The sequence below is a fragment of the Bos indicus x Bos taurus genome, chromosome 2, assembly GCF_003369695.1.
Source record: "Bos indicus x Bos taurus breed Angus x Brahman F1 hybrid chromosome 2, Bos_hybrid_MaternalHap_v2.0, whole genome shotgun sequence".
Classification (NCBI taxonomy): Eukaryota; Metazoa; Chordata; class Mammalia; order Artiodactyla; family Bovidae; genus Bos; species Bos indicus x Bos taurus.
This window is the reverse complement of record NC_040077.1, coordinates 17,274,051-17,301,585: the sequence shown is the minus strand read 5'-3', so window position 1 is coordinate 17,301,585 and position 27,535 is coordinate 17,274,051. Positions and strand designations below refer to the sequence as shown.

At 40.1% G+C, this 27,535-nt stretch overlaps 1 protein-coding gene across 8 annotated transcripts in view; it reads right to left on the bottom strand.

Moving 5' to 3' along the window:
- Positions 1–15,970: 15,970 nt before the first annotated feature.
- The window catches only part of ZNF385B (zinc finger protein 385B), a 368,588-nt gene continuing 357,023 nt past the window's right edge, over positions 15,971–27,535 (bottom strand). For all 8 annotated transcript variants that reach the window (XM_027556267.1, XM_027556278.1, XM_027556288.1 and 5 more), the window contains 4 exons: positions 21,244–21,489; positions 20,045–20,223; positions 18,861–18,962; positions 15,971–17,452 (listed from right to left, as the gene is read on the bottom strand). In XM_027556267.1, coding sequence (XP_027412068.1) covers positions 17,234–17,452; positions 18,861–18,962; positions 20,045–20,223; positions 21,244–21,489 — 746 coding nt within the window. In that variant the 3' untranslated portion in view covers positions 15,971–17,233. The remainder of the gene's footprint in view (positions 17,453–18,860; positions 18,963–20,044; positions 20,224–21,243; positions 21,490–27,535) is intronic.

Below are 27,535 nucleotides of genomic sequence, written 5' to 3'. Positions count from 1 at the left end.
TTCATAGAACCGTTCAACTTCAGCTTCTTCAGTGTTACTGAAGAACGCTGTAGGGCATTGGGGCATAGACTTGGATTACTGTGATATTGAATGGTTTGCCTTGGAAACGAACAGAGCTCATTCTGTCGTTTTTGAGATTGCATCCAAATACTGCATTTCGGACTCTTTTGTTGACCATGATGGCTACTCCATTTCTTCTGAGGGATTCCTGCCCGCAGTAGTAGATATAATGGTCATCTGAGTTAAATTCACCCATTCCAGATCCTTATAAAGCAGCCCTATCTGTGTCCTGTCAGGAGAGCCTTTGCTCATACCTTTCTATTCTTTGATTAATGAGTAAATCTGTCCTGTGCTTCTGAACCAAACTGCATCTGGTTCTATTGATGCAAGTGACAGGAGGAGGACGCCTGTTAGGGCTGGACTTGGGAGGGCCAATAGCACTTTGGTAGGCACTCTCATGGGTGGCACTTCCATAGTATCTCTGCTGGGCACAGAGTCCAGTGCTCGTGGCTGTCCTTCAAGTGCCTAGGGTGGAGTGGGTGAAACACTTTCCCCTTGGAATGAAATACAGACACAGGAAGTCAAAGCAGGGTCACTTGGTGGCCAGCGTGTTACAGAATTGAGGATGGTTAGCCTCCTCTGCTCAAGAGCAGGCCTGCGTCCAGTGCATAGGGTATTGGGTGCAGTGCCATTCTTGGTCAATTCTCAAGAAGCAGGAATTTTAAGGAATGCCTCCCTGAGTCCATGAAGTCATAGATAAGTTTTCAGGACTCTGAGAATGCCTCTGGAATGGTGTAAAAAAATTGAGTGTTGTAGGGGCAAATGGAATTTTTTCTATGGAGAGGGCCCAGTACTTTCAGCAGATCCTCAAAGGGGTCCAAGAAGCTGAAAGACTAAGAACTATCTCCCTCGTCCAAACTTTGTTATGAGGTTATACTCCTTACCCCATTGCTCTGTCCTCTTTCCCAGAAGACTCTTCTTTTTTTCCTTTATTTTTTTAATTGAAGGATAATTGCTTTACATAATTTTGTGGTTTTTTGTCATACATCAACAAGAATCAGCCATAGGTACACCCATGTCCCCTCCCTCCTGAAACTTCCTCCCATCTCCCTCCCCATCCCACCCTTCTAGATTGTCATAGAGCCTCCCAGGGGATTCTTTAGGCCCCCTCCACTTGAGGCAGGCTGCAGGGAGAGAAGTCTGTTTCCTCTGCTCTGCAAATAGACTTTTCTCATGCCTCACCCCCTGCAAAACTCTCTAAACACGCTCAAATATGAGATATGACTATGTTCAAGACTATGGTTCTGAAAGACATCCTTGCTACATGAGTTTAATTAAATTTAGAAAAGGTAAGTTTGCACATCTTATTGCCAGTCCTCCTGCATTTGTAGTAGAGGTTGTATTACCATTTTAAAACAGCCTTGGGGGTGAAAAAACCTCTTAGAGAGAGTGACAACTTATTCTGGGGAAATAGTAGGAGTGGTAACGGAGAGTGTTGATTTAATTAATTTTACTGCCTATCTGCATTGCTCAGGAAGAGGTAAAATAACCAAATAAAATGGCAACATTTCATTTTCATGATCCCTGCAGTTAAGTTCAGGGGGAACTTACTAAACTGCAGAAGCTGCTGTGGAAGGCATGGTTCAAAGAATACGAATGAGACGGGGAGGTCCCAGCATTCAGAGGCAACTTGGGTCTCCTAAAACTGAGCTCAAGTGGGATTGTGGGCACTGGCTTAAAGCAAGGGAATGGCCCTCACCTAGGAGAGGGTACCCTCAGGTTAAGCATGGTGGCGGGAGGGGACTAGGGTAGCCAGTAGGGCATTTGGGAGGAGGTTTTATCTGCAGGGGAGCCTCATACTTCTTTAACATGTGTTGATTCACACTTTATTCCATACTTTTCCTTTTTTTTCCCTTTTTACTCCTAAGTGGTTCAATTAATTAACAAGTGGCCTGTATATCTTTCCTAGAACATTCCATTTTCTTCTAAGCTTCTTTAGGGATAGCTCCCACTTACTTGTGGGATCAGCAAAACTGCAGGCTTCCTTCTTCCTTTGCATCAGTTTGTTGTCATGGTTCCCCTCTGCTCCCCGGAGAAGGAAGTTAAAAACTGCGCTGCACTGGGCACACGGTGGGTCAAGGTTTTCCACTGCGCTTGCCAATGGAGCCGAGCACATCTGCAGTCTCTCCAGACTGCTCCCTTTCTAGACAGAACTGTCCTGAAGATGGGGCTGTGTGGACTGGGCAGGCTTCCCAGCCTTGGAGCCCTTGCAGCTGAAGCAGCATTTGCTCCTCAGACTTCACTTCTGGCCCCCCTAAATGCCAGATTGCTCCTGTCCTTAAGGGTTTTGACTCATTCTAAACTATCAAGTTTCTGCATTGCCTAAGAGCTTGGCTCCACTTTCTCTATTTGCTTGTAACAAGCAGCATTTTACCTACTTTCTGAGACGCTGAGAATGGGTAAGCAGGCCATGAGAATCGAACTCCAAGTGCGGAGGGCTGTGGGCCACTACTTCAGGCCTCAGGAAGTCAGTCCCAGAGCTGTAGCTCCACCCAGCTGGTCACACCCACTGACCTTATTGTGCAAACCCGGTTCACCTCCTCCACACTCACAGATGGCAGGGCTTAGCTTCCAGGTGTGCAGCAATGAAAACATGTGCAGGAGGCCTTCCATTACCTGCTGGTTTCTCTCTTCAATGGCTAATTGAGGCAGAGCTACGCAATGGGAAATTTGGTGAATACGATTGCTTTTCTGCCTGTAATGGAAGTTTTCCAGCTTTGCTCTGGTAAGTGTTGTAAAAGATGCAGAAAAGGGAGCTACACTTTTTTTCTCTGAGGTGTTCATGGTTGGAGCACATGCTAGTATTCATCAATGGCACCCCTAAATAAGAAAGCCACACCAATTGGCTAGCAAAGTGGGGCAAAATTCAAAAGGAGGAAAGAGAAATTAGAGAGTGCCTCCCTTCTTTTCTCTCTGTCATGGAAAATATGATTCTGGTTCTGTTGCCGTCTTCAGCTGTAGCAGGAGCATTTGACTCTGTGAGGATCCCCCTCTGGCTCAGTTTACAGATTCTGATCATAATGACATATGAGATCTCAGAGGGGAAATTAGATGACATTAGCACACAGAAGAGCCTGGTGGGCTGCCCTCTATGGGTTCGATGCGACTGAAGCCATTTAGCAGCAGTAGCAGCCGCAGACGAAGGCCGGCAAAATTCAAGCTCGTAGCAGATAAAGATCATTTATAACCTTCTAAACACTGTTCAACATATGCCATGGTTCTGAAGCATCTAAGACTTTTCAAGCATTCATGTCTCTAGCTATTATTTATTGTTATTATTTATTAAGTATGTGGGATCATCTTTCCCCACCCTCATTATCTTCATGATATAGCCCAATATCCTACATGGATTTTTGGAGTCAGTCATACAGGAATTTGTGTAGATTGTGGGCAATTAAGTAATTAATATTATTTAGCATCAACAGTCTAACAGATTATTCTGTGTCACTTAAGGAATTTCTAATGTAGATAAGTAATTTTAGGAAGTTTATTTCCAGAGTTTAATTCTTTTCCATCAGAAGTTTAGCAGTAAATGATAACAGTTTTCTCCCCAAATCTCCACGAACATAGTGCCAGATGACAGCTGAAATGCTCCATAGGTCCATACCTAAGTGGGTTAGATGATGGTTTGATTAAGAAAAAAAAATACATCACTTAACCAAATATTCTTCCATCCCCCACTTAGAAAGCTGGTTTTTTTGTTTGTTGTTCCTCAGACGTACAAAATACATTTGCCTTCAGTAGTGATCAGGACACTAAATTTCTCTCACAGTCATAGGTGTGGTCCCTCTTTAGCTTTAAATAATTAGTAATCAATTAATGTATCTAATAATAACAAGTAATTAATAATAATGTATCTATACCTGGCTTCTCATTCAGGTCACCTAGAGAGTTTGTTTTCCTGTCAATGCCCAGGGCTCATCACCTACATTCTGCTTCAGTTGATGTAAGGCTTTGCTAGTTTTGAAAGCTCCTCAGGTGATTCTCCTTTCCTGGAGAATCCCAGGGACGGGTCATGAGGTCATGGCTTTGCTATTTTTTGAATGCTCCTCAGGTGATCCTCCTTGCCTGGAAAATCCCAGGGACGGGGGAGCCTGGTGGGCTGCCGTCTATGGGGTCACATAGAGTCAGACACGACTGAAGCGACTTAGCATAGCATAACATAGCAGGTGATCCTCGGCCTGATTCATTTCAGCATTATCAGAAACAAAATAAGTCAAGTTAAAACAAATAGACACATGTGAAAAGGAATCTACTACTCAATTTTTACTTTCCTTGAAGGGCTTAATAAGCTCCTTTAGGGCCTGGTGAGAGTCTCTTTATTTTAGTATTCTTAGCACTAGTGTCTGGCACCTCATGGCTTGTAGAATGAAGATGATTATTCATTCCTATTGTGCAATAGTGGTTTATATGTTTCAGAAGTTATTTCTTGACAACCTCAACTTATAAACACTATGGAACATCTGAAAGTAAAAAAAAAGAAAAATTAAAAAATGCTGCAGTTGAGCAGCTAAAGCATATGTCAAAAAACTAAAAATGGTTCTAATACACTTTATTCCTGGGAGCATCCTTCAGGCTGCTCGGTGAGCTCTGTTCTTATTTTACACACAGTTCTACTGGTCTTACTTCTCTGGTTCTTCATTCACAGAAACTTAGAGGAGTGACTAAGGACAATGACACATCACAAAAGTAAACAATGGAATTCAGAGGATATGATAGTTGGGGGACAATTTAGGATGAAGGCAAATAGCTTTACATACCCAGCAGCCCTGACCAGCCCTGACTTGGTGCCCATCATTCATGTGTTTATTGGGATTCACTAGTACGAGGTACCCTGCTGGATGTATGGGGATGACAAAGGTGAACACTTTCATTGAGTAGGAGTGAGTATTTACCTTGGCTGCAGCTTCATTATTCTTGCTCTTGAGCTGCTTAAAACACAGGAGTGTCAAGCTGCCGCTGCTTAGTTTTCACATAGCATTTTTTGCTGTCCAGAGCGCTTCATAATTTTTTATTACTGAGGCCCTAGTTCAGGTCATCCTGTGGCCGCATAACTGTCTCTCTGGTCTACATAGCCTTCTCTAACCCACACTTTATATTTCTACCAAAAAGATCTCTCTAAATGCAAATCTGATCATATGACTCCCAGTTAAAATCCTCGAATGACACCACAGGCCACATGACTTCACTGAGACTTCTGCATGAGGTTCTTCATGACTGATCCACTGACTGAGTCAGCTCATCTCCCAGCTGACTATTACCCTGTTTTTAGTAATAGTAATAGTATTACTATGACCATGTTTCCCATTTTCAGGTTCTATGACCTGCTCAGGATTCCCTCCATACACTGTATTTCCCACTTCTGTGCCTTTGCTCACACCATTCCTTCTTTTTGGAAAGATTTTTCTTTTCCCCACTTTAGCTACCCTGTTCTCCAGAAAGTCTTCCTTGACGTCTACTCACTCTGCATATGTGCCACCCCCACACACTGGGCTCATTGTCTTCCATGTGCTTTTATTATACACTGAAATAATGTTCACGAGTGTTGTCTTCAAAACCAACTCCTCCCTCTTCCGTCCCCAGGCTTCCCAGCATTTTAAGTAACCTAAAGTCAGGAACTGTTCTTATAATTTCACTGTCTTTCCAGAGTCGGATATCAACAATAAATGACTGCTACAGGAGATTAAACTGAAAGCTCTTTCCCATCCATTTCCCCATTTTTATTACTCAGATGTCATGTCTCAGCAGGAACTTCTGTAAATAGTTCACAAGCCCTGCGTTGCTACAAATGGTTCCCAGGATTTAGATGAGGAGTCTAAAGCTCTGAAAGTAGTGAGCAGTCTTGGAGGCTGTCTGGGATGAATGTGTGAGTTACTTCATCTCTGGAGCTTTGTTACCTCATCTGTTTCCTGGGTGTGTGCCGTGCTTATCAAGCCAACAATATATTAGCTAAAAATTCTTTGAGCATTTATTATTTATTGTTTTTATCAGATCTTCACAATACATTTTGATATTTGCAGGGCAAGTAGTATCATCCTCATTTTATAGATGAAGTTATTGAGTCTCAAAGTTGCTTAAGATAAAGTGCCAGTAAGGGTAGGCTCTGGGGACTGGAATTTGTGGAGTTTCTGATTTTTGTCCATTTTTCTTTCCATAACTATATGACATCTTCTGCATATGTGCCACAAATGATGGCTTTAATGATGAGCTTGAATCACCAAGGAAATATTACAGACAATATATCATGTTTAAGAAGGCAGGACAATAGATTATAACTTTTAGAAAAGGTTCTATCCAAAAGTTCAAATAAAACCAAGAAAATGTGGTTCTGAAGGGACTAAGATTTGCATACGTAAAAAATAAATTTATTTGGACATCATATCCCCTGGTTTATAAGTCAAGCATTATATTAGCTAAATTTTCGTATCAAGGGATAGAGTTTCCTTGAGATGTATCCTAGAGTATTCCCCTATGTTTGCTTAAAGCCGTGTTTTTCCTACTCCACAACAATAATGGATAAATTTTAAAGATATTTCTTTAAAAGCCACCTTAAAATATCCTCTTACTTTTCTAGAATTGCTACTGAAGATCTAGGAACAATCTTCCATAAACATCTAAAACCTCTTTTCTCTTATTTCTCTTCTTAAATCAGAAGTAACTTGGTTCCTTTATTTGTCTTGAATCACTAGGTCTTCTTCCATATTACAGATGACTTCTGTTTTGTTTTGCTTTTTTGTTTGCAAGGAGAAAAACAAGTGAATTGATTCCTAGGGCATTTAAAATCTTTGTTTCATTAAAAGTATTTGATTGTTTGAAGATGGACCTCTTGGAGTCTTAATCTGAAGTCTGGTCTGAAAAGAAGTGGAAGTGTTAGTCATGTTCAACCCATTCCCTTCTCTAGGGTATCTACCCAACCTAGGGATCAAATCCAGGTCTCCTGTATTGCAGACAGATTCTTTACCATCCAAGCCACCAGGGAAGCCACAGGTCTGGTCTACTCGGTGTAATCTTTGGAAATATTTATTGCTTTAATCTGGCTCAGATGGTAAAGAATCACCTGTGATGCAGGAGACCCAGGTTCAAACTCTGGGTTGAGAAGATCCCCTGGAGAAGGAAATAGCAACCTACGCCAGTATTTCTGCCTGGGAAATTCCATGGACAGAGGAGGCTGGCAGACTGAAGTCCAAGGAGTCACATAGAGTTGGACAAGACCGAGTGACTAACACTCACTTTTCTGGACTTGATATGCAACACTGCCTAGATCCATGAGTCATATATGTATCCTGAGGCCAATAATGCTTTTTTCAGTGTTATGAATCTGTCTGTCTTCTATCTTCTCCATGTTACATTGGGGGTGGGGTGGGAGTGGGTACCTGTTAAGATGCAGATTACTGGGCATCACTCCTGCCCTCTGGAATAATAATCTCTAGAGGGAGGGGTGTGGTGCCCAGGAATATGCATTTTAACAAACTTTCCAGGTGATTCTTCTAATATTACTCTTTGAGCATCCATGATCCAGGTGGTCCTTTGTACCTCAGTGAAGGCTCAGCAGTCAGTTCAAATTTTTTTCCTACAGACAAAGCAAAGTGGCCATGAAATTAAAAGACATTTGCTTTTTGGAAGAAAAGTTTGACAAACCTAGACAGTGTATTAAAAAGCAGAGACATCACTTTGCCGGCAAAGGTCCGTCTAGTCAAAGCTATGGTCTTTCCAGTAGTCATGTACAGATGTGAGCTGGACCATAAAGCTGAGTACCGAGAATTGATGCTTTTGAACTGTGGTGTTGGCAAAGACTCTTGAGAGTCCCTTGGACTGCAAGAAGATCAAATAAGTCGATCCTAAAGGAAGTCAACCCTGAATATTCATTGGAAGAACTGATGCTGAAGCTCCAATACTTTGGCCACCTGATGCGAAGAGCTGACTCACTGGAAAAGACCCTGATGGTGGGAAAGATTGAAGGTAGGAGGAGAAGGGGATGACAAAGAATGAGATGGTTGGATGACATCACCGACTCAATGGACATGGGTGTGAGCAAAGGCCGGGAGATGGTGAAGGACAGGGAAGCCTGGCGAGCTGCAGTTCATGGGGTTGCAAAGAGTTGGACACGACTGAGTGATTGAACAACAAAAGCAAAGCAACTACTCTATTACAAAAGCACTGCTTTCTAAGTCTTGAGATCAGTGCTACTTTTCTACTTTTGCTTGGTGTTCTGTATTCAAGCCAATTTCAGTGCTTAACTGCTCAATGTATTGATTTAAAACGGGCACAGCCATATTGTGAATTGTGAGTGAGAATTAAAGCCAGCGTTTTGTTTTAAAGAAGGTGTGAACTTGACTGCGAGCTATCAGTAACGACAATGCACCTCAGGAGAGCTTTCTATTACCTGGAGCTACACAGAGAAGCCTGATCTTTATCTTAGAAAGACAGAAATCAAAGTGCAACGTGTTCCTTCACTACATGGTTTTCCTATTTATCATGCAAGCTTTGATTTTAATGTTTAGTCCCATATGTGCCATGAGTTTATGTGCAGTGGAAAGTGAAATGGTTTTGGCATCCAAATAATGAATTCTCTTAAGGGAAGTGCCTGCATGGGATTCCAACCGCCTGACAGGAAGGAGAGTTTGTGTGTTACATTATCCTTTTATCATTTGAAACTTCTGGGTTCTGTAGGTTAAATGCTGTCAGCTGCTCTTCAAGGAAATTTTACTAGTTCTTCGCTCTTAGTTCTTACGTAGTTTGCGCTTTTTATGCATTTGATTCTTCCCCTCTGCCTAAATTATAGAGGATGAAACATCAGATGATATGCCTAAAATGGCTGTCATCTCAGAGAAGGGAAAAGGAGACTGCCTTTTTTCAGTTGGTGGCCTATTGACTAGATTATGTATTTTATAATAAAAATGCACTTCCAGTCAACAGTGAAAGGTGAATTCATTTTGATCTTATAATAATGTCATGGAGTTGAATGAATCTGCTGCTGCTGCTGCTAAGTCGCTTCAGTCGTGTCCGACTCTGTGTGACCCCATATATGGCAGCCCACCAGGCCCCGCCATCCCTGGGATCCTCTAGGCAAGAACACTGGAGTGGGTTGCCATTTCCTTCTCCAATGCATGAAAGTGAAAAGTGAAAGTGAAGTCGCTCAGTCGTGTCCGACTCTTAGCGACCCCATGGACTGCAGCCCACCAGGCTCCTCCGCCCATGGGATTTTCCAGGCAAGAGTACTGGAGTGGGGTGCCATGAATCTAGGTGTTATTTATGCAATTGCCATAGAATTGGTGTTTAGTAATAAAAGACAGAATTGGTTGAACAACAAAACTTAGAACATGAGATAGATGAGAAGAATCTATATGAGAGGCATTGAGAATCATAGATCTGAAGAGGCTATTTACATTATTTAAATTATTAGGTGTTTCCTTTTTTAAAGTAATCTTATTACAATTTCTCAATATGTCAGCAAAATAGTCTTTCTCAAGGCAGAAAAGAAATCTGAAGTAATGGTAAAACTCCTTTTTTTGCTTTTTATCATTATTTTTATTTGACATTTATTATGCATTTATTCTCCAATTATAATTTCTTGGGGTCTTTTAAAATTGTCCCTCTGTCATTATATAGTGGAGGTCTATTTTGGTTGTAACAGGGTAACTGATTATATTTACATGATCCTGAAATAGCAACATGTGTTCCTTGTAAAAAAAAAAAATGCAAAAATTTACCAAAACTTATGAATAAAATATAAATTCACATGAAAATCTACAACTCAGGGGTAACATCTATCAGTCTGTATAACTCTTTTATCAGACATTTCTCCAAGTATATATACAAATGAACAGATAGTTTAAACTTTAATGCAAATGTGATCAAACTCAACATGTTGTTCTAACCTTTTATTTCCCCCATTAGGACACATATCATCAACATCTTTTCATAATTATAGGATTATGTCATTATGTGGTTTCCCACTCTGTAAGTTCCGTAATTTATTTACTCGTCTCTATAAATGAACTTTTTTCCGCTATTTTGAAACGTACTTCCAGACTCATAGCACCACTCTCTATATATCAGGTAGCTGAAAAAATAATTTCAATGCTATTAAGAACTCTGCATCAGATTAGCAAACCGAGTCTCAGAAAGGCTAAGTTACAAAAAAGGCACAGAGTAAATGGAAATGCCTATACAAAAAAAAAAAAAAGAACTCTGCATCAGATTTAGATGTAAGCCTTAACCAGCAGTTACAGTAACATTAAGCACTATGACACATGCTATCTCTTCAGCTATTTTTAATAGTCTTCTATTTTCAGCCTTGATAAATAAGGTTGTAAATTTGTGTTGAACCAGACTTAAACTATCATTATCCCATTATTTTTCATCTGAGTGAAATTACTGAGGCAGATATTTTGAGGAGATGAAGAAGGCTGGTATCTTTCAGAGTGCAAAGTGTTTTTGGAATGTAAAGAATTTCCTTGAGTTGAGTTTCACTGAAGTTTGTAACTTACCCATGTTCCTGAACTATGAAACTATGAATATCTGGGCTAAGGAATAGTTTCTCTTGATAAACAAACAATTAAGAAACACTGTAGACACAAATCTTCTTAAATTTACAGGGTTAATGTCCTACAATAAAGCCTTGGATATGGAATTCCTGGGCCCAAGATTATGGGTAATTGACATAATGATACATATAATTCCAGAAAAGTCAAAGCAATATTTATTAATACAAACAGTGCGTGAATGTATCTGTTTCCCCACTCTCACTGACATAAGGTTTAGAGAATTTATAATTTGTCAATATGCTAGATCAAAAAATTTTGATGTAATTTGTATTTTTTAATGATGATAAACATCTCTTCATACTTAATAAGCGTTGGTATATATTTTGCCTTTTCTGGGTTGCCTTGTTGCCTGTTTTGCTATTGGGCTTCTCATCTTTCTTCTCTGAAAGAGTTTCCTCACTTCATTTTATGACCTCTCTGTATAATAAAGATATGAAATTATATGTCACATTTATAATAAATATTTTCTTAATTTGTCTTGCATGTTTAAATCCTCCTTATAGTGTCTTTTAATTTTCTATATCAGAAAGGAACTTATTTTTGTAACAGTAGTAATTTTTTAATAACACAAAGAAGATTTTGATTTTCTACAACCTGAAATTCTGTTTTTGTTATACGGAATATAAGATTTATAAACTTCAAACAACTCTGTGATATATAAACACTTTGCATTTATTTTGGCTCTATTATTTTAGTACTATTTCTATTTGCATTATATTCTTGTGAATAAAAGCATCAACTTACAATGAATGGATTTGCTATTCTCCATTACAGATGTATTTTCCTCTGAGTCTAGGTTAACACTAAAAACTCAAAAATTGGCTAATTTGAGAAAATCTTAAAATTTAGAAATTTAAAATGAAAAATTAATTTCATTTATCTACTTACTGTGAAAGCTTGTTTAGCAAACCGTAATTTACAGAAACATTTTTACATGTTTAATTTTATTTGCTTCTCAGAATTACCCTGTGAGTTGGGTATCATTGTGTCTGTTTTATATATGTGGAATACTGAGGTGTTGGGAACTTACATAAGATCATTTTCTGACATAAGGTCATAGAACTAAAGAGTGTATGAAATGACCAGAGCTTCAGTTCAGGTCTTTCGAGTACAGAATATGTACTATTCTTTTTAATTCTCCTCTAGTCTAACTTTACTTTTCTACTATAATAAAAATGAAAAACAGGTGTTTAATGACAAGCTTGTCCAATAATCTGTAGATAAGTGACTTCTTTAAAATGAATAATGTGACACAAAGATATTTTCATTGCATCCACAGAGGGATTGATCTGACAACCTGAGGTTTAATATAGTCTGAGCATTTAGTGAGGAGTAGAAGAACACATTATATTTTCATTCTGGCTTTAGAAATTTTAGCCAAAGAAATCAGGGCAGTTCCCGACAGTCCCTTTTCATAGTTGCTGAAAACCTGCCTCATATCCCTGATGAATTCTCCTGGGGAGCTAATTACCTGGAGGAAGGAAGGAGGCAAAGATGAGCATCCCCTGTGGACTCTTCTCTTGCAATACTCATTTTCTCCTCAACCCACCACAGTACCAGAAACTGGCATTTTCTCATAGAGGTCATGTCACCTGTAATATTAATTGAGGGCCGACAGATTAAAGAAAAAAATATCTGGTAGAAATAAAACTATCAGCAGAGACCAGAATCCACACAGCAGACCTAGAGAGGTGAAATGAAATTCTTCTGCCTGTTACCTGAAGATGCATGTGCTTATCAAGGGGGTATATTTTTATGTGAGTTTTTTTGGTTGTTTGTTTTGGGGGCCATGCCATGCGCCATGCAAGATCCTAGTTCCCCAACCAGGGATCGAATCCATGTCCCTGCTTTGGAAGCTCAGAAAGTCTCAACTACCGGACCACCAGGAAGTCCCAAATGTGTATGTCTTGCTGCTGACCTATCTATCAAGGAGTTCCTGCTCATCGTCCCCCTCTTGCCATGATCCCTCTCTCTGATGGCAGCTCAGGCAGTGGGCACCCATTCCTCAAAACACCCCCCCAAACTCATTCTCCTCAGTTAATCTATTTAGACTCCCAAAAGGAGACAGCACAACAGGATTTTTACCTGATGTTCTATCAGTTCTTTCTCCTTCCCCCCCTGCCCCAATGGGAATCCCTTGGTTCTCTGTCTCAGCTACATTAACTGTAGTGTAATTTGCCTTAAAGCACTTTCTGAGAGAAAAATTTACACAACCACAACCATTTCTGCTCCAGAAAATAAGAATTCTTTTAGGGCAGAGAAGGAACAACTCAAGGGTGATATGTTTTGTGCATAATATAAAAGGATTTTTTTTTTTGCTGTCATAATACTTTAATTTTGTTAAACAGGTATCAAAACAGCTTTAAGTTAGAGGCATCTGCAGCTACATATTTCCCTGTCCTGGTCCTATCAATGTCAATATATCATTGACATTTACTTACCGCAAGTTCCTTCCTCTGTCTATTTGTGACTGCGTTTCACAGTGTGCCTTTAAGAATCTCACCATTTAGCTTTTAACACCCAGGAGGTCACTTCTCTCCTGAACGATTATGGTACTTGAGAAGAAGAGGAATACTCCTGAGACAAGTGTTGCCAGATTTAGCAAATAAAAATACAAGCTGTCCACTTAAATATGAATTTCAGATAGACAACAAATATTGTTTGGTATACATATGTTCCAGATACTTATTTATGGAACATACTAGTCTATGTGTAATGTCATAATACAAATTATAAAAATTTATGCTAAAAATTATTCATTACGTATCTGAAAATTTAATGAGGTATTTTTATATTTTATCTGGCAATCCTATGTGAGACCAGTTTTTAGATTCTATAGAGACCAAAGGTGGACCATGTCAGAGTAAGCAGCACATTTTTTAACTTTCTGAATAAGTAGGGGGTAGAATAGTAGTCTTTTCCCACTAGAAATGGCATAGGAAGGGGTACTAGTTCAAATTAATATACCCCTCAGGATTGATCCATTCTGCCACCTCAGAATCAGGGTGGATGATAAGATATATCTGCTTGATAGTGTTTTATAAATCATTGCTTGAAGCTATCCTTGGCTTCTTTTGCATTTAAATTAATTATTATGCTTTCATACTTCCTTCCTGAGGTGATGTTTTAAAACTTAGACTCTATAATAATCAGTAAATTCCTAGGTCTATTTGTATGTAGATACTTAAAATTTTTTGAGGACTGGTAAAATTTAGTGAGATTTAGAATGATACAAGAGAAATGAAATGTAATTGTCAATGGTGTCTATTAAAAAAAAAAGCTTCTCTAGAGTTGAACTAAAACCCAGTTTCTTCAAAATATGTCTGAAGGTCCAACCAGTGGTGAGAATTCGAAAGAGTCATATTGAAAATAGGCTTCCCTTGTGGCTCAGCGGGTAAAGAATCTGCCTGCAATGCCGGAGACCTGGGTTTGATCCCTGGGTTGGATAGATCGCCTGGAGAAGGGAAAGGCTACCCACTCCAGTATTCTGGACTGGAGAATTCCAGGGACTGTATAGTCCATGTCATAGTAAAGAGTCCGACACAACTGAGCGACTTTCATTTTCACTTTCAAATTGTGAATGTAAAACTGGAATCTTAATAGACATCAACACTGACCTGATTATAAGTCAATTTTCAAACAGTGGAGTAACTCTTTGATAGAGGAAGTCTGTTGCCACATTTCAGAGCTGCACAGTCATCCACTGGCCTTAATATCTTAGAAATGAGAATTTAGCTCCTACTTCAACCCCTGTTTTTCTCAACTTAAAAAACTGATATAATCTGGACTTAAGATGGAGGAAAACAGAATCTATAATAGCCACAACGTGGCATTAGTGGTAAAGAATCCACCAATACAGAAGGCACAAGAGATGCGGTTTCAATCCCTGGGTTGGGAAGATCCCTTGGTAGGAAGTGGCAACCCATTCCAGTACTCTTGCCTGGAACATTTCGTGGACAGAGGAGCCTGGCGGGCACCAGTCCATGGGGCCGCAGAGAGTCGGACACGACTGAGCACAATAGCTATAAAGCTACTACCAGTTCAGTTCAGTTCAGTCGCGCAGTCGTGTCCGACTCTTTGTGACCCCATGGACTGCAGCACGCCAGGCCTCCCTGTCCATCACCAACTCCCTGAGTTTACCCAAACTCATGTCCATTGAGTCGGTGACGCCGTCTAACCATCGCATCCTCTGTCGTCCGCTTCTCCTCCTGCCTTCAATCTTTCCCAACATCAGGGTCTTTTCAAATGAGTCAGCTCTTCGCGTCAGGTGGCCAAAGTATTGGAGTTTGAGCTTCAACATCAGTCCTTCCAATGAACACCCAGGACTGATTTCCTTTAGGAGGGACTGGCTGGATCACCATGCTACTACCACTTCCCTCAAAATTCTATAACAGATTAGTAGATTAAAGATGGCCAAAAATTCTTTTCTCAAAGTGAATAATCTCCTTCTCTTTGAATCTAGATTGATCTCAGGGACTTGCTTGATCAATAGAATGCAGCATAAGTGACATGCTGGGAGTTTTGAGACAATTTTATAAGAAGCCTTTTGACTTCCACCTAGAACTTCTTCAAATGCTCTCTCTGGGAGCCCTGAATTATTAGATAACTACCTGAGACCACTTAGCTGGGAAGACCACCCAAAGGCCCTTGAACTGTTCCAGTAGAGTCTAGCTTCCCAGTCCCTCCATCTAGGCAGACATACAAGCAAAGCTGTTTTGGCCTCCATACCAGCCCATCTACCAGCCAAATACTACCCAGGGATCTTTTATTGAGGACTCAGGAACAGAACAGCCCAGCCGAGCCTTGATAGAATTACTGGCCCCCGAGACTGTGATACGATAAAATGGTTTTATCTTAAGCTACTATGTATTAGAGCAGCTCATTAAGCAGATAACCAGAAAAAACCAGGATGTATTGCTCTTTACACTTAAAAACGGAATGAAGTGGAAGAAAAGAGGGGTTGGCTGATTAGAGAAGGTCAAAGGGGAGAGTGGAATCAGTTCCTCTAAAAGGAGATCATTATTGTGTTGGACTTGAATAAAAGATGAGTTTGGGATTTAGAAGACTCAGGGAATGTTTAAAAACTATGTCAACATTTTTGGCAGGCTGCTACTGTGATTTTGGGTCACACTTACAACTCTGGTCCAACTTCTTAGAGATTCAGAGGGAAAACAGCAGTAAAGTCTCACTTCGTGCAGATGCTGTGAACAGTAATGAATAAACATGACAAATAAATATGCTGAAAATAAGAAGTGAAAATGCTAAATACGTTAGAAGCAATCTTTACACCTACTGAAAATCCTTCATCAGATGAGTTCAAATTGGAGGTGTCTCAGGAGAAAATAACTTTGAAAATAAACAGATTTTATTTTTTGTACTTTTATTGAAAAGGTACATTTAAAAAAATACACAGACATTTTACCATTTACAGATTGCAGATATAGATGCTCTAAAAGAGTTCATTTTATTTTGCTGTCTTATACCTCTTGCCCCTGATATCACAAACATTCCAGTCTTGTTGATATCAGCTTAGAAACGGGGGCATGGGAGCATAACCTGCAACAGATTCAGTGAACAGAAAGACAGATTGTTCAATTATAAATTTTTTTTTATCTTCTGTACATTATTGCATTAGGGAGCCACAAAATTATGTAGCATCATTACAAATGAAAACAGGTTAAAAATGAAGATAATGACATAGAAATACATAGATTTATTGTCTTCTTGCAGAGTGCACGAGAGGTGCAAAAATGTGCAATTTAGGAAGCTCTTTTTCTGTTTGTATACATTTGCTTCGCAACTCAAAACTGGTGAGGAAGCTCCAAAATAAGTTAAACAAAAATAGCGGACAGGTAGTAATCAGAGCTATGTTATATGGCTTTCTATTTTGTTTAAATATCACCAAATAAAATGTAAAACAAAGAAAATACATTATCTTTTGTTCTCTCAAAGAGAAAATTCAAAGCTACTTTGCCTCCTAACATTTACACAGCAACTAAAAGTGTTAATTCAGACAAGAAATACAGATCTAGTACTACACAGGATACAACAGCACTTGGGTCTAAAACAGTACACGATCCCTGTCAACAAGAGTACACCAGAAGGAAAACGCGGTGATCCGGTGGTAAGATGGTGTCCACAAGCAAGCACTTGTGTTCATCTGGTTTTGTTCCACACTAGAATGTGCCCAGTTGGATTCCAGGATTATTTACAGACGTGTGAGGAAGACCCTAGTTTTCAAGTCTGTCAGGAAAATATTCCATATTGTTTCTAAGCCAGATCACACCCATGGAGAAATTGTCAGAGAATGATATATACGCACATATATATTTTTTTCTGACAAACACATTTGCAAGAAACTCAGTATTTCAAATACACAAATTGAATGGGTTAGGGCAGGGGGAGGAAAGAGAGAGACAAAGCTTGTGCTGCTCAGATTCCAAAATTACAGGAGCGCCCCCCCAAAAAACACTTTTGAATCTCAGTGACTTTCTCTTTGGAGTCAGATGCTGCATTCTGCAGCTGGGTGCGGCACTGCAACTCAAAATGCTCGAATTGCTGAATCCTTTTTTGGCTTTCCTGCTCTACTTCCCTACTGCCTCAACCGTCTGGGGGCTTGCGGAACATCAGTACGGGGCAAAGAGGATGGAGGCGGGGGTCGCGCGGATGGGGCCGTGGCCCGGCCTCAGCAGAGCGGGAGGGATGGCTGCAGCCTGGAAGAGCGAGGCCGACGGCCGGGGCGGCAGAGACAGCGCAGAGGACACAGCCGCCGCCGCCGCCAGGGGCGAGGACAGGAAGGCCGGGGCCAGGGGCTTCATCATATCCTTCTGGAATGCAAGTTTTGCCTAGGAGAGGGAGAAAACCAGGAGTGGGGTGGGGAGAGAGTTTTGAATGATGGCAGTGCTGATATATTTTCGTAAGTAAAAACCAACATAAAGAAGTCAAAATTTAAAAATCTTGACCTGTCTAGATTATTTTCACAAAGCTGGTTTCAAAGTCTCTTGGCATACCTTAACTATAATTTGTTTCCATTTCAACTCTTGTCTGGTGGTCCTTGCCCCTGGGCACTAGGTTCGGGGGAAAGCCTCTATGAATAGATACTGAAGCTATTTTATGCTGCTGCTCACAAGGAAAAACCAAATATACCCAGAAGGTTTCCTGTGTAGAGTGTGGAGGAGCTCTATTCAAAATTCTGGCTTATCTTAAGCCACAATGAGGCTTTTAAGAGAATGTGCCTTACCCTTCACCTCACATTAAAAAAGCTGCACTGGGTTGAGGTAACTGGAGTTCGGGACACTGGGGACCCATGAGGAGTCAAGAAGATATAGTCAGTTTATGCCTCTCTGGCTACTTAAAAACTATTCCCTGAAAATCTGCAGCTAACTCAGAGTTGTCATTGGTAATGATTGTAAGTGGGCTAGAAACTATCTCTATTTAAAAGGAATCCCAGGTGGACTCTTCCTGTGAAGTAAGAAATCAATCCTTAATCCCTCTCTTTTGCAATCAGGAGGAGCTCTGCAAGCTGGATTTGCTTAATGCTCGTAACACCTGCTTGCAGCATCCATGGGGCTTCGGAAAAGCTGGGGGTAATGTCAGTATCACCTCCAGCTGGCCAATCCCAGCTTTCAGCCTCAGACAGACCACCACATTGGGCTAAGTCCCAGGGAGATTAGGAAATCCTTCCATCTGGGTATTTATATGACATCTATTGGTGGAACCCATTGATATTTTTGCAAAGAAACTAAAAATAGCACACATTGAGAGCAGGTAAGACAGGCTGACTCTCAACATGCCTGCTAGACAGGGAAAGAGAGAGGAATATACACAACCCATGTGCTTTCTGGAAAAAGAGAAAAACACCCCAGAAAGGAGGAGGATATTAAATAGATGCACTTCGTTTTTGGAAAGCAGTCCCTTTTCCCTAAAATGCTCCAAGATTCCTCCGGCATCACTGCCCTTCTTCCCAAGACTTGACTTTTCTTTATATGCTAACGAAGGGAATCTTCAGAAAAGGTCCTGTGAACAGTAAGGTACTGGCCCTTACAGAGGTTCAGTTTCTTTCTTCTAAACAATCTATCTTCAAGGTGTCCTATAGAAGGGACTGAGTTCCTTCTAAATTTCCTCTCTATGAGGGCTATTTAAAGTCAAAATGCTTTCAGAACCAATTAGTCCCTAGACCCTCCTTACCCACAGTCTCTGCCCCAGCCAGCAAGGCTGCCCCACAAGACAGGTGAGCAGGCAAGGTGAACTTACTGCTAAAATGCTTGGGCTCCGCTGGAGTTTGTTATAAGGGCTGTATTTCGGCTTTAATGGCTTCCCAGCAACTCGATCCTTATGCCTTCGGCTAGAAATGTGCTGAAAAAAGTTTGATGCGTTAGCTGAATGGATGTGTGAGTCTTATGCTATGTAAAATGTATTTCTTAGACAGAAAAATATGTCTGGTTCCTGGAAATAGGACATACTGAGATCAGGTGAAGAGCTGGTTCCTCCACTCCCAGTTCCAGGTCCCTGGTTCTGTGGTGGTGTGGGTAAGATCACCACACTCTCTGAATTAAGATTTGCTCCGCATTATATTGCAACACCTCTCTCCCTTCCCTTTCTCTGTGGCACTCCTTGAACTTTGCCTGGTATTAACACTGTGACTAGGGGTTTCCCAGATGGCATTAGTGGTAAAGAATATGCCTGCCAATGTAGGTGATGTAAGAGACACAGGTTTGATCCCTGGGTTGGGAAGATCCCCTGGAGGAGGACATGGCAACCCACTCCAGTGTTCTTGCCTGGAGAATCCCATGGACAGAGGAGCCTGGCGGGATACAGTCCAAAGGGTAGCAAAGAGTCGGATGGGACTGAACAGGCATGCATGCACCACAGTGACTGATGAATCTGTCTCCCTAAGCAGACTTTGGGTCCTTGGAAGACAGACTGAACCTCTCCTATCTTAGAAGTCCCTGTTCAGCTGTAAGCTCCAAGTGACCGCGGTGCTCCTTGGTCTCTAACACCAAGCCTGGAATCTGACATGTGGTAATAGTAAGTGAAAAGTAAAGCATTAGTTGCTCAGTCATGTCCGACTCTTTGTGACCCCATGGACTGTAACCCACCAGGCTCCTCTGTCCACAGGATTCTCCTGGCAAGAATGCTGGAATGGGTTGCCATGCCCTCCTCCAGGGGATCTTCCCAACAGAGAGATCAAACTCAGGTCCCCCTCATTGCAGACAGATTCTTTACCATCTGAGCCACAGGGAAGCCTGTAGTATTAGTAGGCACAGATATTTAGTACTAACTTTTTCTTCCACATAGCACTTCCATGTTGTATATCATAGGCATCCTATAAGGTCAGGAAATTTAACTGTGAGCACAGTGAGAACCATTAATATAGACCAGGGATACAGTCAAAAGGATACCCAAGCAACAGTGACTACTAATTCAGGGTACGTTACCTGTTTGAGTTGAATTTCTGAATTAACGTGAACATCACAGATTTCACAATGAAATGTCTTGTTCTGTAGTCCTGACCCCTTACTGCCATTCTGCATCTTTAATCTTGATCCAGGTCTTGGATAGGACTTAATTGGACCAGCCCCATTACGAGCTTCAACCATAGTCTTGTGTTTTGATCCTAAGACAGAAAGAAACATATAGTAAATAGCTATTTAAGAACTATATGAAGCTCTTGAAAAGTTTATCTTTAGGTTGCATTTCCCAAAACTTTTTGAAATGACTTTTTTAATGCTAATCTGGTGCTTCCCAGGTAGCGCTAGTGGTAAAGAAACTGCCTGCCAATGCAGGAGCTGCAGGAGACTCAGGTTCCATCCCTGGGTTGGGAAGATCCCCTGGAGGAGGGCATGGCAACCCATTCGAGGATTCTTGCCTGGAGAATCCCATGGACAGAGAAGCCTCATGGGCTAGGTCCCCACGGTCGCAAGGAGTTGGACACAGCTGAAGCGACTTGGCATGCACATAGATTTAACATATTTTCATTGAAAAAAAAAAGGAAACCATGAGTATATAATAAAGAGAATATGAAAATATAGAGAAGCATAAGAAAATAAACATTACCTCTATTTTCACCACCCAGAGATAACCACTGTTATAATTTTAGTGTATTTCTTTTCAGTTTCTTTTCTTAGTACACTAAAAAAATATGTTTTCAAAATTGGGATCATGCAAATTAAATATCCTGAAAATTTCACACATCAAATCATATTTTCTTGTAATTTTACTGTAATGGCTGAGTGATATATTCTATCATCCTGGGTTACTATAATTCATTCAACATTTCCCTGCTGAGGGACTTTTAGGTTGCTTCCATTTTTTTTCTCTTAGGAGTGTGTTGCAGTGAACCTTGTGCATAGAGAGAGATTTGTCTTCATTTCTGTCATTTCATCATAATGAGTTTGGGGAAGTACTAGATGCTTTTGAGAAAATAAAGAAGAGAACAAATTTTATCTCCAAGCTGCTTCTGCCTTGCTGTTTCTAAAGTTGTTATACCATACTTTCTTAAAATCACTCCTTTGAATCAAAAAAGTAGAGAAGACCGAACAAACCTAATGTCTGAACAACAAAGGATAAGGTATTCTGATGGGAAAAGCTGGATCTTGTTATGAACATTATTTAAATTCAAACAGTAGCTACTAACCTGTGTTGTGTGCCTCTAGCTGTGACAGGGAGTTCACAGCCACTTTGCATAGTGAACAATAAAGCAGTTTTTTGGCTTTTTCTTCTTCTGATTCTGAAACAGTACCAGGCGCTCCATTCGTGCTCTTGGAGGGAGAAGTGGCTGCTGCAGGTGGCAGGGCTGCTGTGCCAGGCTTGGGAAGAAATAAGCCACCTTCAGAGCTTGATACTTGATTGGAAATGCTGCCTTTTAACTTCCCTTTTTCTTCTAAGAGAGACACACAGAGACAATGTTAAGGCCTCATATACCATAAGGACAGACAAATTGACATAAAGGAATTAAAAATAAAAATCTGATTTCTGCATGTAGTTTTTGAAAAAAATTTATTTTATATTGGCGTATAGTTGATTTACAATGTTGTTTTAGTTTCAAGTATACAGCAAGTGGCACCCCGCTCCAGTACTCTTGCCTGGAAAATCCCATGGATGGAGGAGCCTGGTGGGCCACAGTCCATGGGGTCGCTGAGGGTCGGACATGACGGAGTGACTTCACTTTCAGTTTTCACTTTCATACATTGGAGAAGGAAATGGCAACCCACTCCAGTGTTCTTGCCTGGAGAATCCCAGGGACGGGGGAGCCTGGTGGGCTGCCATCTCTGGGGTCGCACAGAGTCGGACACGACTGAAGTGACTTAGCAGCAGCAGCAGCAGCATACAGCAAAGTGATTCAGTTATACATATATCCATCCTTTTTCAGGTTCTTTTCCATATAGGTTATTACAGAATACTGAGTAGAGTTTCCTGTGCCATACAGTAGATCCTTGTTGTTTATCTCTTTTATCTATGGTAGTTTGTGTATATGTTAATCCCAAACTCCTAATTTATTCTTCCCAACCCCCCACCTTTCCCTCTGGCAGGCAGAAGTTTGTTTTCTATATGTAGTTCGTGTGTGTGTGGTGCAGATTTTCGTTGAGATTGATTGAAGAAAGAACTCCATGGCTTCAGTTCCCATATCAGATCACTGCAAGGTCATGATGACTCCTGAAACATGACTTTGTTCTCCCACTTGCAGCAGGTAACTTTCTGTCTGATACCCCTGAGTTATAAATTTTGTCCTTTTAATATATAGGGAAACCAGCTACCTTCCAATCTGATTAAATGATATGATGGTAACATGAAATAAGACATGCAATGGCAGTTTCATTTGACTACTCATGTTTTAATTATGACATGGAGAACATAAAGTTAAAATTCAATTTTTATACCAAGTTAAAATTTTAACCTTAGGGAATAGGGCAGAGGGGAGGGAAGAAACATAGTTAATTTTGGTTATGATTGGTTAAGTTTTTGCTGCTCTTTGAATAGCAATGCAGTTTACCCCAAATAAAAGATTCAAAGATTCTACTTATTATACTTATTAACTACTGCCAGTCTGAATCATAAGTTTTAAATAATGACATTAACCACAAGCACAGTATGAGGATTAGCCAAATCATTTATAGATGTCTTGGAATTTTGATCATGTAGCTACTTAATGTTTATAATCCTCAAGGCCCATGTGCAGGCTATAAGAGGGGTCAAAGTGACTTTAACAGAGTCTAACACTTTGGGGTTCATTTGTTATTCAAGACAGACTCTATTCAGTGGCTCCTTTGAGAAAGAAGGTGGAGCTTCTAAGGCAAATACAAAATTCGTCACAAGTTTAATCCTAGTAGAGCCCTGCTCTTAGAAAATGTCTGTAGGTATGCTGATAAACTCTCATTAAGAGAGAAAGGGAATTAAAACTGAAAATTTATGTAATTGCCCTAACCATGTACCACGGACTTGGATGACCAAGAAGGAAGGAAGGAAGGATGAAGGAATGATAAGGTTCTGGGTGTCTCTTCTGTATTGGGGGCAAACCAACACTTCCACACACATCAAAAATGAGGGGAGATGGTATTTCTGCTTAATTGATTTAGGGATCAGCAGTTGATTTCCATCTCTTTTCCCGAGTTGGATTCATCAAGGTCAAGACTAGACACAGCAGGGATACTGTAGATACATTTCAACACCTGGGTGGTGTTTGGAATAAAGGAATGCTCAGATCCCTTTTAATCCTTGGTTTCCACAATCTCTAGTCCTTTTTAGAGAGTTTATTAAAACTTCAGGATACCATGAAGTATGATGGAAAAGATCTCAGGCTTTTACTAAACTGACCTCAAATAGTATGAGTGAAGGAAGTAAATCAGTCTTCCTGAATGGTAATAGTAAGTAAGTTAGATTGAAGATTACTTCAAGTCTGGTATTCTCTTGTCTATAAGGATCCCTCAGATTGAATTTGCAATTTTCTAGAACTCACAAAGCAGATATGCAGATAATAATGGCAGAAAGCGAAGAGGAACTAAAGAGGCTCTTGATGAAAGTGAAAGAGAATGAAAAAGCTGGCTTAAAACGCAACATTCAAAAAACTAAGATCATAGCATCCAGTCCCATCACTTCATGGCAAATGGATGGGGAAACAGTGACAGACTTTATTTTCCTGGACTCCAAAATCAATGTGGATGGTTACTGAAGCCATGAAATTAAAAGATGCTTGCTCTTTGGAAGAAAAGCTATGACAAACCTTGACAGCATATGAAAAAGCAGAGGCATTACTTTGCCAACAAAGGTCCATAGAGTCAAAGCTATGCTTTTTCCAGTAGTCATGTATCAATGTGAGAGTTGGGGCATAAAGAAGGCTGAGTGCCAAAGAATCAATGCTTTTGAACTGTGGTGTTGGAGAAGATTCTTGAGAGTCCCTTGGACAGCAAGGAGATCAACCAGTCAATCCTAAAGGAAATCAGGACTAAATATTCACTAGAAGGACTGATGCTGAAGCTCCAATACTTTGGTCACCTGATGTGAAGAGCAGAGTCATTGGAAAAGACACTGATGCTGGGAAAGATTGAAGGCAGGAGGAGAAGGGGGCAACAAAGGATGAGATGGTTGGCTGGCTTCATCAACTCAATGGACATGAGCTGGAGCAAACTCCAGGAGATAGTGAAGGACGGGGAAGCCTGGTGTGCTGCAGTCCATGGGGCTGCATAGAGTCAGACATGACTTAGTGACTGAATGATACAAAGCAGTGAAATAATTCAGTAATCTTTTAAGATTTGTTCCTACGGTATTACTCAGTTTCTTGTGATGGGAGCTTAAGTTATTGCGTGTAGCAAAACCCTTCTTGGCTTCAAGCAATTCATAAAATATTTATATAAATTCCTAAAGAATCTGACGTGTTTTAGTCATTTAGTCGTCACTCATTCTGTCTTTTATCCATATTATTTTAATTTCCCTTATGTTGACTTCCCTCCTATATTCTTACATAGAACTTTATATATAATTTACTAAGTACAATCACTTACATTATCTTTTAATCTCTTACAACAAACTTGTGAAAAACGTAAGGCTAAAGATTATTTCTACCTTAAAAATGTGGCAATGGGGGCTCATTAATATTCAAAAATGCCCCACAGATTAGTAGGTAGCATCAATAAGCATGATCTTTTCTGTAACTATTCACCATGTAATGTATTAATCTTCCTGCACAGAGAGGACTTCATGTGGCATTAACATTATAAGAGGCATACATTAGTCACCTGGAGATGTGAAAAAGCTGTTTCTTTGTTTTACAATTATAGGTTAGTTTTAAAGCATGTTTGCCTTAAAAATATTTATGGTATTCAACAATCATCTGATTCAAGGTACATTGAGAAGATGGACAAAACTATATCTTTTTCCTCTGTGTCCCTATTTCTTTAAGAAAAAAGTACACAGATTTCCTTTCTACATCTCCGTTTCAAAAGAGGTCATTTACTCATTAAGTGCGTATTTATAATATGCTAACTGCTGACACTGTGCTAGTTACTGAAGAGCATAGTTCTGATAAATAAAGTAGGTACAGACTTTAAAAAGGGCTTCCCTGGTAGCTCAGCTGGTAAAGAATCTGCCTGCAATGCAGGAGACCCTGGTTTGATTCCTGGGTCGGGAAGATCCACTGGAGAAGGGAGAGGCTACCCACTTTAGTATTCTTGGGCTTTGCTGGTGGCTCAGATGATAAAGAATCTGCCTGCAATGCAGGAGACCTGGGTTCGATCCCTGGGTTGGGAAGATTCCCTGGAGGAGATCATGGCAACCCACTCCAGTATTCTTGCCTGGAGAATCCCCCTGAACAGAGGAGCCTGGTGGGCTACAGTCCATGGAGTCACAAAGAGTCGGACCTGACTGAGCAACTTAACTTCAAGCATAGCACAGACTTTAAAAAAGTAATAGCTTAGCAGCAGATATAAGAAATTCACTCAGAGATCTCTAATTTATGACAGAAACTGGCAAGAGGCATGAGAATCTAGAATTGAAAGTAATTATGTTTGGTTAATTGGAGAAGGAAATGGCAACCCACTCCAGTGTTCTTGCCTGGAGAATCCCAGGGACGGGGGAGCCTGGTGGGCTGCCGTCTATGGGGTCGCACAGAGTCGGACACGGCTGAAGTGACTTAACAGCAGCAGCATGTTTGGTTAGGAAGGAATTTTTCATTAAGGAAGTGACATTCTGTCTAGGTTTTGAAGATGAGTTTTGAAGATCAGATTTAGATAAGCATGGAATGGAGTGGAAAGGAGAAGGGAGTGAATGGTTAGAAGTGGAAATGTGAGGGAATGTTTAGCTGTTGGAAAGCGTGGAGTTTCCTGGTGAGTACCTGGTAGGTCAGCACAGAAAAGGGCAACAGGTGTAATGGGAGATATAAGGATGGATTGAGTCAGAAGGCAGAGAATATTTTAAAAATATTAAAGTAGATATTGCTGCTAAGTCGCTTCAGTCGTCTCCGACTCTGTGCAACCCCACAGACGGCAGCCCACCAGGCTCCCCTGTCCCTGGGATTCTCCAGGCAAGAACACTGGAGTGGGTTGCCATTTCCCTCTCCAATGCATTAAAGTGGAAAGTCAAGTCGCTCAGTCGGGTCCGACTCTTAGCGACCCCATGGACTGCAGCCCACCAGGCCCCTCCGTCCATGGGATTCTCCAGGCAAGAGTACTGGAGTGGGGTGCCATCGCCTTCTCCGAAAGTAGATACTATGAATAGCTGTTTCCCTTTTAAAAAGTTACGGAGTGTTTAAGATTTACACGGTTCACATTTAGATAATTTATGTTTTAGTTTGCATGCCCTAGATAGATTAGAGTCTTAAACTTTGAGGATATTAGGAACATATTGACTTTGGAAATGTGTAAATGGTGTCATCATATTCAGGGGATTCTGCGGCAGGAAAGTCTCTGAGCAATAGTTTAAATTCTGACTTTCTTTTTGGATATGTATACTTATAAGCATCAAAGCCTAATTTTATTATTCTCATTTTAATTGTTAGATATTTTTATCAAAGTGTGTTATTTCTCTTCCCTTACTGACATTTTTACAGCCTTCTTATTTTGTGTATTTGAAAGTTTAATTAATGAACTGTTTACTTCTGTTTCTTTTAATAAAGATGCATGTCATCTGGAACTTCTGGTTAATATGAATTCCAGTTTCAAGTATTCCCTCACCTAATGTTAATTAGCAGGTTTTCTGACTGTCTTAATTATTTCCTGATTACTCAAACTCCTTTCTTAAGGTTTTATCCTGCAGGATTTTGAAGTAAAATTTGCTGAGCTGCATCAGAATTGCCCTTTATAACAAATATCCATAATTTATGCATCCAAATGAATTTAGTTTTTCAAAGTAGCTTTCTTGAAAGGTCCCACTCTGATTCACTTATTTTCCAAAGCTCAAAACATTTTGAAAATCTCTCTTTTTGGAATGTTTTAATTTCCAGTTGATAAACCAGGTGAAAGAAATCAGTTTTCAATATTTATGTATCACTATTTTTTTTACTCCAAAAATTTTACTCGAATTGACCCAGCTTAACACTATTTTACTTATAGACAGCCTCAGAGCACAAATCCTCTGACATGGAAGATGAAAAGAACGTGTAAGAATTCTGAAATCAGTTTTCAGAAACTAATACTGTTGGTAATTAGAAGAGTCATGTCCATTTACAGGTCTTGATTTTAAAAACAAATGAATATTCTAACTATATCGTAGACCTTATTTGAAGTAGAACTTTGGAAGCTATAATCAACTTTTGGTTTACACGAGGTTTACTCTTGAGTTTAATGTTATAAATAAGTTTTTTTCTAATCAGGTGTCAATGGCTTCAATAACAGATAACATATCAATAACAGATACATGCAATATTTTATATGATAAATGCTTGATATAGAAAATAAAGTTAGACAAACATTTAAAAAAATTAAAATCGCCCATGATTC